Raw genomic sequence first — 15,181 nt, 5'->3', positions numbered from 1 at the left:
GCCTTTAATATAACTGCATATTCTTGTCCGCAAAGCGCAGAGAAGAATAGGACACGTTATAATTTTTTTTGCGGGGCCACGGAACAGAGCAACAGGAGTGCTGTCTGCATCTTTTGCGGCTTCATTAAAAGTTAATGGGTCCGCAGCCGAGCCGCCAAAACTGCGGCTCGGATGCGGACCAAAACAACCCGCCGTGTGCATGAGGCTTAATATAAGAAGTGTTTGCATTCTTATTCCTGGAGTGCATATGGATTGTTATAAGGGCGTTACTATCTCAGGAGTGCTTTGTATGCATGCTTGATGACCAGTAGACCAAATACTCCTCAAAGCCCCTTTACACAGGCTGACACAACAGGCAATTATCGGGATGGAACCATTTGCTTCCGATTTACATACAGCAATCATCTCCTCTCATGCGGATGAGCAATCTGTAGAGAATCATTGCTTACGGGCAGTCCTTGCTCATTCATTGGGTGATCATCAGCACCTTTTCACAGGGCAGTTATCAAGAATGAAAGTTCCTAGGAACGCTCCTTCTTGATAATTGCTCTGATTTTTGGCCCATGTAAAGATGCCTTTAGTCTCCAAAATGGCTGAGCACAACTGCAATGTCTTGTTCCTTGGCAGTAGAATGAGCAGCTCTAAGGTATGAACTGCTGCCCCCCAAAAATACTTTGCACACTAAGTTAAAGGGGTTATCCAAGAGCTATAATGCCCCCCCCCCCCATATGCCCGGGCCCCTCATATAGATTGTACTTACTTCGCTTCCCGGCACCTGCGGCTCTTCTGATGCTGGCATGGCCGACGCTGCATCTCCCCGTCGCAGGGTTGAAAACATCCAGCATCTGGGGGGGCAGCCAATAGCAGGCCGTGACGGGAATGAGCCTCCCTAGTGTCACCCGCGATGCTAGGGAGGCTCGTCCCCGTCACGGCCTGCTATTGACTGACCACCTCCGTCCCTGGATGTTTTCATCCACGCGACGGGGAGATGCAGCAATGGCCGTGCTTGTATCAGAAGCGACACGGGTGCTGGGGAGCGAGGTAAGTAAAATCTGTGTGAGCTGCCGGGCATATGGGGGGGGGGGGCATTAAAGCTCTTGGATAACCCCTTTAACACATAGAAATCATAATATCTGACAAGAAGAAAGTCAGAAGCAGAATTGCTTTTCCTTGCCCTTTATCTCACCTGCTCCTGCTGATCTCGTGTAGCTGGACTGTTAGGCCCAAAAAAATATTTTTTATTTAGATATTTGTTCTTTATATCTTTAGAAGTTTCTAGACGTTCCTCCTTTTTTCTGTGTGAACCCCTTCTGAGATGTTCAAGATCCAACCAGCACTTGAGATCCATGCTACAAAATGAATAAAATATTGTGAGCTAATTGACCATGAACCATATGGAAGGGGCCTAAAAAAAAAGCACCAAGAACTTGTATGTACTGTATGAGAAAAAGAGTAACAAACTGAAATGTGGACATTGATGTCCATATAAATGTGTGACAACTATGAGGGACGTTTTGGAGAAGATGTTCATTTATGGTTTTCAGTTATGAATTTTTTTTATGTGCGCCATGCTTTATAGTATGGCCTAATGAAAAATTAGAAATATTTTGTTCGAAGATGCTAGGTTAATAACTGTTGTGGAAATGCTCTTAATTTATGATAAGGGTGCTCCTTCAAAATGAGTCTAATTGTAGTTTTCGTAGAGCATCTCCCTTTAAAATAAAAATATGAGTGTCTTTAATAAAATTTGCAGATGCTCCTTAATTTGAATGGAACCTGTCACCTGTAGCTGAGGGTAGTATAGTATCGGGACGGTCCTGCTGAACTCAGCAGGCTGTTACTCCTGGGCTAGTTAGTATTAGGTAGTACTAGGTAAACCTTGCAGCGCACCAGCCCGGTGAGACTCGTGGCTCCACTTTTCCTTGCCTCCTGCCCATGACTATGCGTGACATGAAAGAAACCTGCCAGTCATGGGCAGAAGACAGTGGGGAGGTTAGGGAAGTCTCATCTGACTCATCTTCCTTGGCGTGCTGGCACACGATGCGAGGTTCACCCTGTCAGTACTATAAAAGTACTGAATTCTAGCCCAGAAGTGACAGCCCGTTGAGTTCAGCAGGTCTGTCACTATACTATTCTGCCATCAGCGAGATTAGCATAGTAGAGGTGCCAGGTTCCCTTTAAACCCCTCCTGTACAATGCCATACACATATATACTGTAGTAAATGTTGACTCAAAAGTTGACTGACAGCAACACTCTCACAGTAACAGCAGCTCCTTTTCTCCTGTCCCTATGATCCTGGTTTTGCATTGGTCAAGGCTGATGGGAAATAGATGCACAGCTAGTAATGTATAGAGATATACAGTCAGAGAAACAAAGTACACTCTGTTTGAATTCTATGGCTTTTTATCTGTCAGGACATAATAAAAAAAAATCTGGTCCTTAAAATTAGAATTAGGGAAATACAACCTCAAATGAACAACAACACATGACACATTACACCATGTCATTATTTATTTAACATGGACTATCTAAAAAATGCAGAAACTGTATCTGCAAAATTAAGTACACCCTTACTGCTTCATTAGGAATCAAGAGAATAACAGCCGGGTGCCGCTAATCAAATGCTCTTCAATAATTGTTTATCAGCTAGTGTTACCACCTATATAAAAGCAGAAGTATTGGCAGTTTGCTGGTCTGGAGTATTCAGGTGTGTATTAACACAATGCCAAGTAGGAAAGACATCACCAATGCTCTTAGAGAAGCAATTGTTGCTACCCACTAATCTGGGAAGGGTTATAAGACCATTTCCAAACATTCTGAAGGCCATCTTTCAACAGTAAGAAAGATTATTCACAAGTGGAAAACATTCAGGACAGTTAACAATATTCCCAGGAGTGGACGCTACAGCAAATTCACCCCAAGGTCAGACTGTGCAATGCTCAGAGATATTGCGAAAAACCCAAGAGCTACATCTGAGACTCTACAGGCCTTAGCATGTTAAATGTTCAAGTTCGTGACAGTACAATTAGAAAAAGACTGAACAACTACAGTTGCAAGAAAAAGTATGTGAACCCTTTAAAATGATATGGATTTCTGTACAAATCATACAGGTCATAAAATGTGATCTGATTTTCATCTAAGTCCCAACAATAGACAATCACAGTCTGCTTAAACTAATAACACACAAAGAATTAAATGTTACCATGTTTTTATTGAACACACCATGTAAACATTCACAGTGTAGGTGGGAAAAATATGTGAACCCTTGGATTTAATAACTGGTTGAACCTCCTTTGGCAGCAATAACTTCAACCAAACGTTTCCTGTAGTTGCAGATCAGACGTGCACAACGGTCAGGAGTAATTCTTGACCATTCCTCTTTACAGAACTGTTTCAGTTCAGCAATATTCTTGGGATGTCTGGTGTGAATCGCTTTCTTGTGGTCATGCCACAGCATCTCAATCGGGTTGAGGTCAGGACTCTGACTGGGCCACTCCAGAAGGCGTATTTTCTTCTGTTTAAGCCATTCTGATGTTGATTTACTTCTATGCTTTGGGTTGTTGTCCTGTTGCAACACCCATCTTCTGTAGAGCTTCAGCTGGTGGACAGATGGCCTTAAGTTCTCTTGCAAAATGTCTTAATAAACTTGGGAATTCAATTTTCCTTTGATGATAGCAATCCGTCCAGGCCCTGACGCAGCAAAGCAGCCACAAACCATGATGCCCCCACCACCATACTTCACAATTAAAGATGAGGTTTTGATGGTGGTGTGCTGTGCCTCTTTTTCTCCACACATAGTGTTGTGTGTTTATTCCAAACAACTCAACTTTGGTTTCATCTGTCCACAGAATATTTTGCCAGTACTGCTGTGGAACATCCAGGTGCTCTTGTGCAAACTGTAAAAGTGCAGCAATGTTTTTTTGGGACATCAGTGTCTTCCTCTGTGGTATCTTCCCATGAAATCCATTCTTGTTTAGTATTGAAAATAAATAAATAAATTGGACTGGCACTCTGTATGTGTGGTATAATATGGATAAAAAAATAAATATGCAATATAAAGTGATCACACAATTTAATTCACAAAAACTCAAATTGCAATAAAATCACCAAAATACATGATTATAAAACTCGATATAAAAGTGAGGTCTGTGATTTAAAAAAACTGAAAAACTGCAACAGCAATGATATGTGGTGCTTCATAGAAATAGTACAATTATGATATTGGGTTCTTGTAGTCAAATAAATCTAATAATATTCCTTTGCATGAAGTTCCTTTAATAGGAAAGAAAAAAACTGATTAAATGTCCTTCCTCTCAAGAAGTATATATATAGAGAGGAATACCGCTTGGTTGTGCAGTTGTTAGTCCTGTCCGCAATTTGAAGAGGGCTTTATAAGAAAATCGGTTCCCAAGATAGTTTTGGTCACAACCCAATTTAGTGGGTAAATAAAGTGCTGTGTGCTCTAAGATGGAAAAACTGGATCTTACCTTGACCCAGATGGTGATTCAAAGTAAGGATTGGTACCGCATACCTGATTTTTATTCCACTGTAATGTACATAGTCCCGCGTTGTTCAAGTCAACGCCGAAGTCGCGTGGTCTGTGGCGTACCTCTGACTTAGTTCGTAACGAGGTATCTTGAGAGCTAGTGACTGGACTGTTCGTATCCCAGAACGCCCACACCTCACGTGATCTGTGACGTACCTCTAGTCCGTGACTATAGCGAGGTATCGCGGGAACTGTAGTCGGCGGTATAGAAATCTTTACAGGATGGCCTCTCCTTGGGAGAGTAGCAGCAGTGCTGAACTTTCTCCATTTATAGACAATTTGTCTTACCGAGGACTGATGAACAGCAAGGCTTTTAGAGATACTTTTATAACCCTTTCCAGCTTTATGCAAGTCAACAATTCTTAATCGTAGGTCTTCTCAGAGCTCTTTTGTGCATCATTCTTTTAGGCATCATTCACATCAGGCAATGCTTCTTGTGAAAAGCAAACCCAGAACTGGTGTGTGTTTTTTATAGGGCAGGGAAGCTGTAACCAACACCTCCAATCTCATCTCATTGATTGGACTCCAGTTGGCTGACACCTCACTCCAATTAGCTCTTGGAGATGTCATTAGTCTAGGGGTTCACATACTTTTTCCACCTGCACTGTGAATGTTTACATGGTGTGTTCAATAAAAACATTACATTCTTTGTGTGTTATTAGTTTAAGCAGACTGTGACTGTCTATTGTGGTGACTTAGATGAAGATCAGATCACATTTTATGACCAATTTGTGCAGAAATCCATATCATTCCAAAGTGTTCACATACTTTTTCTTGCAACTGTATGTCTGGAAGGGTTTTTAGGAGAAGACTCTTCTTTCTAAAAAATAACATGTCAGCTCAACTTAAGTTTGCAAAGTTCCATCCGAACAAACCTCAGTGCCACATCTGGTGAAAATCAACCACCTGGGCACCTTGCAGTCATTGAGTCTACCATGAGCTCCTCCGTATACCCAAGTATTCTAAAGTCATCTATACAACCGGTAAAGCTTGACCAAAATTGGATCATGTAACAGAATGGGTCCTGAAAAAAAATCAGACATTGTGCTGTCCGATTTTTTTCAGGACCCATTGAAAATGAATGGGTCCAGATCTGGTCCAGATCTGTTCCGCAAAAAACGGAACAGATCAGGAAAGAAACAACAGACGTGTGAATGGACCCTTAGACTGACTTACCCCATATTTAATAATATTCAGCCATTAGCAACCAGTCTGCATAAAACTGCAATTTCACTATTCAGTTAAGATGGCCACCACTGCCCTCCCCCTGAGGCTAATCCCGCCTGCCCTCACTAGCCAGTAACAATAGCCCCCAAAAATGTCAGTAACCAGAGCCCTCCCCCTAAAGGGTTGATCTCCTGCAGCACAAAGGGGTCCTCTTACCACATGTTGCTTTCATTTATACACTGAGCAGACGGCAGATCTCCCTTCCCTGCTCTGCGCTGCTCCAACTCTGCATTGTCCCAGTCTGCTGAGTGAGGGAGCGTCTGCCAAGCGCAGGGACAGGGAGAAGTGCGCACAGCCCAGGCACTGTTATCAGCTGCTGGGGGGGGATCTGGCTCTAATCATTTACCTACAGTCCCTGGCTGTAAATTACCCCTTAAAAATGTGGAATTAAGGGGTAATTTAATACACAGTGAAAATTTGAAATAGGGCCACCAAGGAGATATTAATCACCACAATCCAATACTCAAAAAAAAAAAAAGATGACAGTTATACTTTAACCCTCTGCTTATCAGCACAATGCACCAGCAAGGCAATGTACAATCTGAGGAACCTAATACATAGCAAGAACCTGAACTTCCTGTAGATCAGGAGTTAGATCCTATGTGCCACACAAAACAAAAACGTTTAGAAAACCAACTTGGAAAGTTCAACAGAACTATCGTATGAGGCTGACAAATAGGGAACTGCTGTGTAACATCAGTCACTTATGGTCTAACACTGTTGAATGCATGTCAGCTCTGTCTCAACCAACTCATGAGGTATTGCACCTAGAGGTAGGGGTGGGCGATATTGCGATATTGACGATATGATATGTGCCACGATATGGATTTTGTGCATATCGCCTATATCGCCGCCCCGCGTTATGACCACGGAGCGGTAGTGAATGATTGCGCAGAAGCTTCTGGCTCACCGCTCCTTGGCCTCCCGACTCCGCACCGCGCTGTACTGGCCAGGGCCAGCGTGCACACAGCGTCAGACCGCTTTGCTGACGCTGTATGTGACATCAGTCAGGTCCCACCCAGTGCTTGAAAAAGACGCCACATCTGCGGACTCCATTAGCCGGCTGCTGCCGAGCACCCTGCAGGAAAGGTAAGTATAATAACAGCGACTCTTGTGGGGGGACGGGGACTCTTGCTGGAGGATCAGGGTTGGGGGGGGAGTGGATAAGGAAAGGATCTTTTTGCAAAGGATGGCCAGAACCTGATCATCTTCTGATGGCACTGAGACCGGCTGCTCTGTCTGAATATATAGCAGGGGGGACAAATGGAGTCTGATGATGGCAAATGCTGGGGGACACATGTCTGATTGCAAATGCCATGGGGCGCTGATCTGATGGCACTGGCTCACTGGGGGACACATGGAGTCTGATGATGGCAAATGCCACATGGGGCTGATCTGATGGCACTGGCTCACTGCTTGGGGACACATGTCTGATGATGGCAAATGCCATGGGGCGCTGATCTGATGGCACTGGCTCACTGCTGGGGCACATATGTCTGATGATGGCAAATGCCATGAGGCGTTGATCTGATGGCACTGGCTCACTGGGGGACACGGCTTATTAAGACATGTGTCCCCCAGTGAGCCAGTGCCATCAGATCAGCGCCCATGGCATTTGCAATCATCAGACATGTGTCCCCCAGCAGTTAGCCAGTGCCATCAGATCAGCGCCCCATCGCATTTTCCATTATCAGACAGTCTGATAGATGATGGAAAATGCCAAGGGGCTGATGGCACTGGCTCTGGGGGACATGTCTGATGATGGAAATTGCCAAATGCCATGGGGCTGATGCTGACTGATGGCAAATGCCATGGGGCTGATGATTTGCTATACCACAGGCACATAAAAATATTGTTTTTATAAAGCAATTAGCAATACGTTAGTAATAGTTTACCGTATTTTTCGCCCTATAAGACGCACCGGCCCATAAGACGCACCTAGGTTTTTGAGGAGGAAAATAAGAAAAAATATATTTTGAACCAAAAGGTGTGCTTTTGGTGGGTTTTGAACTAATTGTGGTCTGTGGATGGCACTGTTATGGGGGATCTGTGGATGGCGCACTGTTATGGGGGATCTGTGGGTGACGCACTGTTATGGGGGATCTGTGGATGGCGCACTGTTATGGGGGATCTGTGGGTGACGCACTGTTATGGGGGATCTGTGGGTGACACTTATGGGGGATCTGTGGGTGACACTTATGGGGGATCTGTGGGTCACACTTATGGGGGATCTGTGGGTGACACTTATGGGGGATCTGTGGGTGACACTTATGGGGGATCTGTGGGTGACACTTATGGGGGATCTGTGGGTGACACTTATGGGGGATCTGTGGGTGACACTTATGGGGGATCTGTGGGTGACACTTATGGGGGATCTGTGGGTGACACTTATAGGGGATCTGTGGGTGACACTTATGGGGGATCTGTGGGTGGCTCTTATTGGGCTCTCTGGATGGCACTGTGTATGACAGTTATGGGGGGGGGGGGGGATCTGTGGATGACACATATATAGCACCTTATGCTATGTGTCATCCACAGATCCCCTCCATAAGTGTCCCTGTAGTGAATGACCCTCAATACATGCTGGGGGCCGGCATCTGCTTTTATGACAGCGGGGCCCGTGCAGTGACTGTATTCCACTACACGGGCCCCGCTCACTGTATAATCCTATGTCTAATAGTTAATTGTATGTAATCGCATAATGAGCGCTGTGTATTGCGGTACTTACAACTACAAGCGCTCGCCGCTCGGTAGGCAGAGAGGAGGCAGGCCGGGAGGACGGGCGCTGGCAGCGTGAGTCATACGTCATGTGCCCACGCCGCCTGCTTCATTCATAAAGTGGGCGGCGCAGGCGCGTGACGTATGACTCACACTGCCAGCGCCCGTCCTCCCGGCCTGCCTCCTCCCTCCTCTCTGCCTACCGAGCGGCGAGCGCTTGTAGTTGTAAGTACCGTAATACACAGCGCTCCTTATGCGATTAAATACAATTAACTAGTAGACATAGGATTTTACAGTGAGCGGGGCCCGTGTAGTGGAATACAGTCACTGCACGGGCCCCGCTGTCATTATACAAGCAAATGCCGGCCCCCAGCCCCTCCTCCCTCACAGCTGATACACCCGCCGCGCGGCATCACGGCGGGTGTATCATTGAAAACGCAGCAAAATCAGTAGCATTCGCCGTATAAGACGCACTGCTATTTCCCCCCCCACTTTTGGGGGGAAAAAAGTGCGTCTTATACGGCGAAAAATACGGTAAGTCTTAAGAGAAGGTTTGTCCTATTAGAGACAAGTACTCGATTGCTAAAATAATCGTTTCCTGCAGGCGCCCTAGAGGTCATCAAGCTGTGCCTGTTTTGGTCAACTTCATGGAGGAGCTTACATGTGGGGAGGAAGAGGTTCTCATAAAGAAGACCGGTGCGACGTCGGTCATATGGACCTGGTTTGGGTTTAAGGGGTCGGATGTGGAACAGAAAAATATAATCTGCAAACTATGCCGGGCGACAATAATAGCAAAGAGAGGGAATACAACCAATTTGTTTCATCACCTCAAATTGAAGCACGTTTTGGAATACGAAGATAGCCAAAAACTGCGCCCTCTTAAAATTTCTTGCAAAGTTTATTAATTTGTATTTTTTGTATAAATACAGAAGAAAATATTATATGTCGCATATCGCACATGCTTCAAATTATATAATATATATCCAATATATTGGGAACGTCACAAGAAAAACTTGGTTTTAATGTAACTTTATTCTTTCATGAGTTATTTACAAGTTTCTGACCACTTATAAAATGTGTTCAATGTGCTGCCCATTGTGTTGGATTGTCAATGCAACCCTCTTCTCCCACTCTTCACACACTGATAGCAACACTGAAGGAGAAATGCTAGCACAGGCTTCCAGTATCCGTAGTTTCAGGTGCAGCACAGCATATGCTGTGAAGATACGAGATGTGCAGCACCTGAAACTACGGATACTGGAAGCCTGTGCTAGCATTTCTCCTTCAGTGTTGCTATCAGTGTGTGAAGAGTGGGAGAAGAGGGTTGCATTGACAATCCAACACAATGGGCAGCACATTGAACACATTTTATAAGTGGTCAGAAACTTGTAAATAACTCATGAAAGAATAAAGTTACATTAAAACCAAGCACACTATTGTTTTTCTTGTGAAATTCCCAATAAGTTTGATGTGACCCTCTTCCTATTGAAAAAACAAAAGTTGGATTCAAAATGGCTGACTTCAAAATGTCCGCCATGGTCACCACCCATCTTGAAAAGTTTCCCCCCTCACATATACTAATGTGCCACAAACAGGAAGTTAATATCACCAAGCATTCCCATTTTATTAAGGTGTATCCATATAAATGGCCCACCCTGTAGATTTTAGGCTATATCGCCCACCCCTACCTAGAGGGCGCTGTTAGGCAATTGAATGCTGCTTATGAGAACTATCAAAGATTGTCTGCTTTTTGAACAAAACATATGCAGTTGGTTAGATCTTTGTTAGATCAGGTTATATCAATTGTTGTTTGCATTAGATCTCACACAGAAGTAGAGATATTAACAGTTATTTGCAGGGGGGCTAACCCGTCATCAGCCCCCCCTTATAAAAAAATTTACTAAACAATTACCTATTTTGGAAGATATTTGTTAGATCCGGTATGATCAACTAGTTGTTTTGTTAGATATCACATAATTACAGACTTATTAAGTGATTAATGAGAGCCCCCCCCACATGCAATTTTCTGGTAAAATTTGATACAGACTAATATGCCTTTGTTAGATCCGGTAAGATCAAGTGGTTTCAACTTTAGATCTCATATAATTACAGAGATATTTCACATGAAAACACAGATATTAGGTAGTATTAAATAGGGGGGCTAATATGCCTTCGTTAGATCCGGTAAGATCAAGTGGTTTCACTGCTAACCCGCCATCAGCCCCCCCCTTATCAAAAAATTTACCAAACAATTAGCTATTTTGAAAGATCAAGTGGTTTCAATGTTAGATCTCATATCATTACATAGATATTATGAATATTTTGTATCACATAAGGGGGGGCTAGCCCCCCCACATACATTTTTTCTGTGGGGCTAGCCCCCCCTTATGTAACACCAAATATCCATAATATCTCTGTAATTATATGAGATATAACGTTGAAACCACTTGATCTTCCAAAATAGCTAATTGTTTGGTAAATTTTTTAATAAGGGGGGGGGGGGGGGCTGATGGCGGGTTAGCAGTGAAACCACTTGATCTTACCGGATCTAACGAAGGCCTATTAGCCTGAATGAAATTTTACTACCTAATATCTGTGTTTTCATGTGAAATATCTCTGTAATTATATGAGATCTAACGTTGAAACCACTTGCTCTTACTGGATCTAACAAAGGCATATTAGTCTGTATCAAATTTTACCAGAAAATTGCATGTGGGGGGGGGGGGGGGGGCTAGCCCCCCTCATTAATCACTTAATAAGTCTGTAATTATGTGAGATCTAACAAAACAACTAGTTGATCATACCGGATCTAACAAATATCTTCCAAAATAGGTAATTGTTTAGTAAATTTTTTTATAAGGGGGGGCTGATGACGGGTTAGCCCCCCTGCAAATAACTGTTAATATCTCTACTTCTGTGTGAGATCTAATGCAAACAACAATTGATCTAACCTGATCTAACAAAGATCTAACCAACTGCATATGTTTTGTTCAAAAATGTTGATATGGGGGGCTAACACGGCTGAGGTCAACACAGAATATTCCTTACAAGAATTAAAGGAATTGAATGAGCTCAATCTTGAGAGAGATGATTTAGTAATACAAACCAGTGGCGTAACTACCGGGGAAGCAGGGGAAGCGGCTGCTTCGGGGCCCGGGCTGACAGGGGGCCCAGCGCCCGACAGCGTGTCAGTCAAGTTTAATCTATTTTTTTAAATATGCAAATTACCTTCCTAACGTGCCCAAGAGGTTGTCCCATTATCGCCAAACCCACCACTGCCCCGCTGTTAATTATTCACTGCTGTCCTCGTGTTTTTTTTTCTAAGTGCACCGTAGTCTCGCGCATGCGCTGATGTTACTCTCATGTCCGGGCCCATGCGGTGTCCTGGCAGCAGCCTCAAGTAGTGTAATCACGCATGCGCCAGCTTTCTCCGCTTTCTGGCGCATGCGCGATTACATTACTTGAGGCTGCTGCCAGGACACCGCACGGGCCCGCACGTGAGTAACATCTGCGCATGCGTGAGACTACAGCACACTTAGAAAAAAAAAAAGACGAGGACAGCAGTGAATAATTAATAGTGGGACGGCGCTGGGCTTGGCGATAATGGACGCAGCTGGGCACAAACGGCTGACGGGACAGCCCTTTTGGGCACGTTAGGAAGGTCATTTGCATATAAATAAAAAAGATTTTTATCAAAAATAAAAAGGACATGTGGGGGTAAAAATAGTATATCAAAAATTGGGCGGGGGGCTAGGGGGGCCCATACAAAAAGTTGCTGGATAGATCATCAGCATCTGATCGGTGGGGGTCCAACACCCGGGACCCCTGCCGATCAGCTGTTTGAGAAGGCAGTGGCGCTCCTGCAGCGATGCAGCCTTTTTACTGTTTACCACAGGCCCAGTGATGTCACGACTTGTATCAACTGGCCTGGGCGGGGCTAAGCTCCATTCAAGGGAACAAAGCTTCCTCCCTTTTCCTACTTTTGTGACTTTATAAGGGAAATCGCGGACTCAAAGAATGACCCAAGTTTCTTCTATGGTGACTGTAACCCTCTCAGTCCACCTCCTACAGGACTTGCAAACACAAGTTTAATGCACAGAGACCTCAGGGGCCCAGTATCAGTGAAGAGAACTGATGTTCAACATGTACCCACTACGGTTCTTCAAAGGACTGGGCAAAACATGAAATTTGAGGATCCAAATCGCCAATGTCACATACATAACAAGCCACATCCACTTAAGAAATGCATCGGCTTCAGAAAGAAACCAATACAAGAACGTAAGGAACTTTTAAAGGGATTTGGAGTTTGTTTCGGAGGCTGTGCCTCCACAGAACACCTTGCAAAAGACTGTAAGGCTGTCATTAAATGCATGGAATGCGGTAGTGATAACCATGTACAAGCTCTTCATCTGTACCAACACAGCTCTACTCCATTCACAAACATCCCTCCCGGGGCAAAGCATGGCGGGGAGTACACTGAAAAACAGCTGCCTCCACCCCAGTATTCTCTACATGCACTGAAGTCTGTGGGGAAGGACTTTGTGAGAAATCCTGTGCAAAGATATGCTTGGTTCGTGTATAGACAAAGGGCCAGCCAGAAAGGGCCATAAGACTGTATACCATTCTTGACGATAAAAGTAACCGATCTCTTGCAAGTACAAGGTTCTTTGATCTGTTAGGCATAGCAGGAGATGCTCTACCTTATACCCTAGGTACTTGTGCAGGCATTACAGAAGTCTTGGGTAGAAAAGCCAGTGGCCTCGTAGTTGCTCCTCTCAATAGCAACATGGAAATACCCTTACCTACTATCATTGAATGTAATCAGATCCCAACTAACAAGGATGAGATCCCAATTCCTGAAGCTGCCCTGCACCATTCTCACTTGAAGGACATAGCTAACCAAATACCAGCCTTTAATGAAAATGCTGATATCCTGGTGTTACTCGGGAGATACATTTTAAGGGTACACAAGGTTTGCCATCAAATCAACGGCCCAAATGATGCACCTTACACCCAGCGTCTGAATCAGTTTCTTCCTTTAAAACACACGTTCTGCCAAATGAACGCACTACTTGTTTTCCACGACGACAACATCACTACAGTGTGAAAGAATAGCTATGTGACAAAGGTACACAAGAGCGCATCATACTAGATGATAGGAAAGCATTTATTTTCTGGGATGACAACATTGGTAACACAGTGTTTGAGGTAACCGCAAGAGACAACAAGTTAGCAGCCATGATGGAAGACAAAGAATTCTTGAGAACCATGAGTAAAGAGTTCTACCAAGATGATTCCAACAGCTGGGTGGCACCGCTACCACTTTGCACCCCAACGAAGAGAATTCCAAATAATAGACAACATGCAGATTCACTGTCAGCCAATTCAGCTAAGATTGATGGTTAATGCTATCTCATCACAACTGTAAGTTTCAGAGATCACACTTTCAATGCTTAGATTAGTGAGGCAGAACAATGATCCAAAGCAAATCTACAGCAGAATGGCTGAAAAAGAAAGGAATGACCTAGTCACAGTCCAGAGTTTAATCCAATTGAAATGCTGGGGCAGGACCTTAAGAGCTGGGCATAAATGAATGCCCACAAACCTCAATGAACTGAATCAACACTATAAAGAGGAGTTGGCCAAAATTCAGAACGATGTGAGAGACTGATACAGAAGTCATAAAGAAAACATTTACTTCAAGTTATTGCTGATGACACAGGGTCTTGATTCATGGGGTGTATTTGGTTTTTCACAACTGGCGTTTCAATTTTGGCTTCATTTTCGTTAAATAAGTAGCAGCACTGTGGAATCTGTTGTGTTCTGTTCTTCTTCTGAGGCTTTCCCTCATTTTAAGACCTTCTTAAGACCAGGTGTTTTTTTTTCATTATGTTCTGATACGTAAAATCATAGAATTCAAAAAGAGTGTACAGGGTTTTTCACATGATTGTAAATAAAAGACAGTTCAGAAGGGCCCTTGCACACGACCGTGATAGGCCTGGGAAACACAGTTCGTGTGTTTGCCATATCTCCCATGCCTACCACAGCTCCTATGACCTGAATTGACTGTATCACAGTATTTTATGATCCAGCCAGTTCATATGTGAACGTGGATCTTTTTTTTTACTGAACTGTCCCCTTAGGGTGCTTCCATAATAAGTTCTTTTTTGGGGGGCATATTTTTAGCTAGTAAGCTTTTTTTGAGGTTATGTTTTTTAATCATACAAAATTTTAGTTATTTTTTCCTGCAGATAAGTCTATGGGAATCACCACACCCAAAGCATGCTACAATTTGAAAAAAACACCAAAACAAAATAAATTTGGTCTTAACACACCACTACAAAAAACTGCTGTATTTGTAGGGAATTTTATAATTTCACATGTAACATCTGGATGCAGTGTATTTTGCTCCAGCCATGACTGGCTGAGTAGTCATCTCCTGTGCGCTGAGAGAACCAGGAAGTAGTTTGGACCGGTAACGGTTTGGGATCAGTAAGGAAGGTACCACTTATTTTAGTATTTTACACTGTTCTGAACCTTTAGGTTAGTTTCACGCTAGCACTTGACATTTCCGGCAGGATTTTCCAGCAGAGAGCTGCCTTTTGGGGATGTCGGGATCTGACATTGCAGGAAGTGACATTGATGCTGTGCGGTATAAATGACATTGATGCATGTGCGTTGCGGTTAAC

At 43.8% G+C, this 15,181-nt stretch overlaps 1 protein-coding gene across 1 annotated transcript in view; it reads right to left on the bottom strand.

The window, feature by feature from the left end:
- RGS22 (regulator of G protein signaling 22) overlaps positions 1 to 15,181 on the bottom strand; it is a 141,141-nt gene that overhangs the window by 13,871 nt on the left and 112,089 nt on the right. The window contains exon 18 of the mRNA XM_044294827.1: positions 1,187 to 1,349. Coding sequence (XP_044150762.1) covers positions 1,187 to 1,349 — 163 coding nt within the window. The remainder of the gene's footprint in view (positions 1 to 1,186; positions 1,350 to 15,181) is intronic.

The sequence above is a fragment of the Bufo gargarizans genome, chromosome 5 (assembly GCF_014858855.1).
Source record: "Bufo gargarizans isolate SCDJY-AF-19 chromosome 5, ASM1485885v1, whole genome shotgun sequence".
Classification (NCBI taxonomy): domain Eukaryota; kingdom Metazoa; phylum Chordata; class Amphibia; order Anura; family Bufonidae; genus Bufo; species Bufo gargarizans.
Note: the sequence above shows the minus strand (reverse complement) of the source record. Positions and strands in the feature narration are given on the sequence as shown.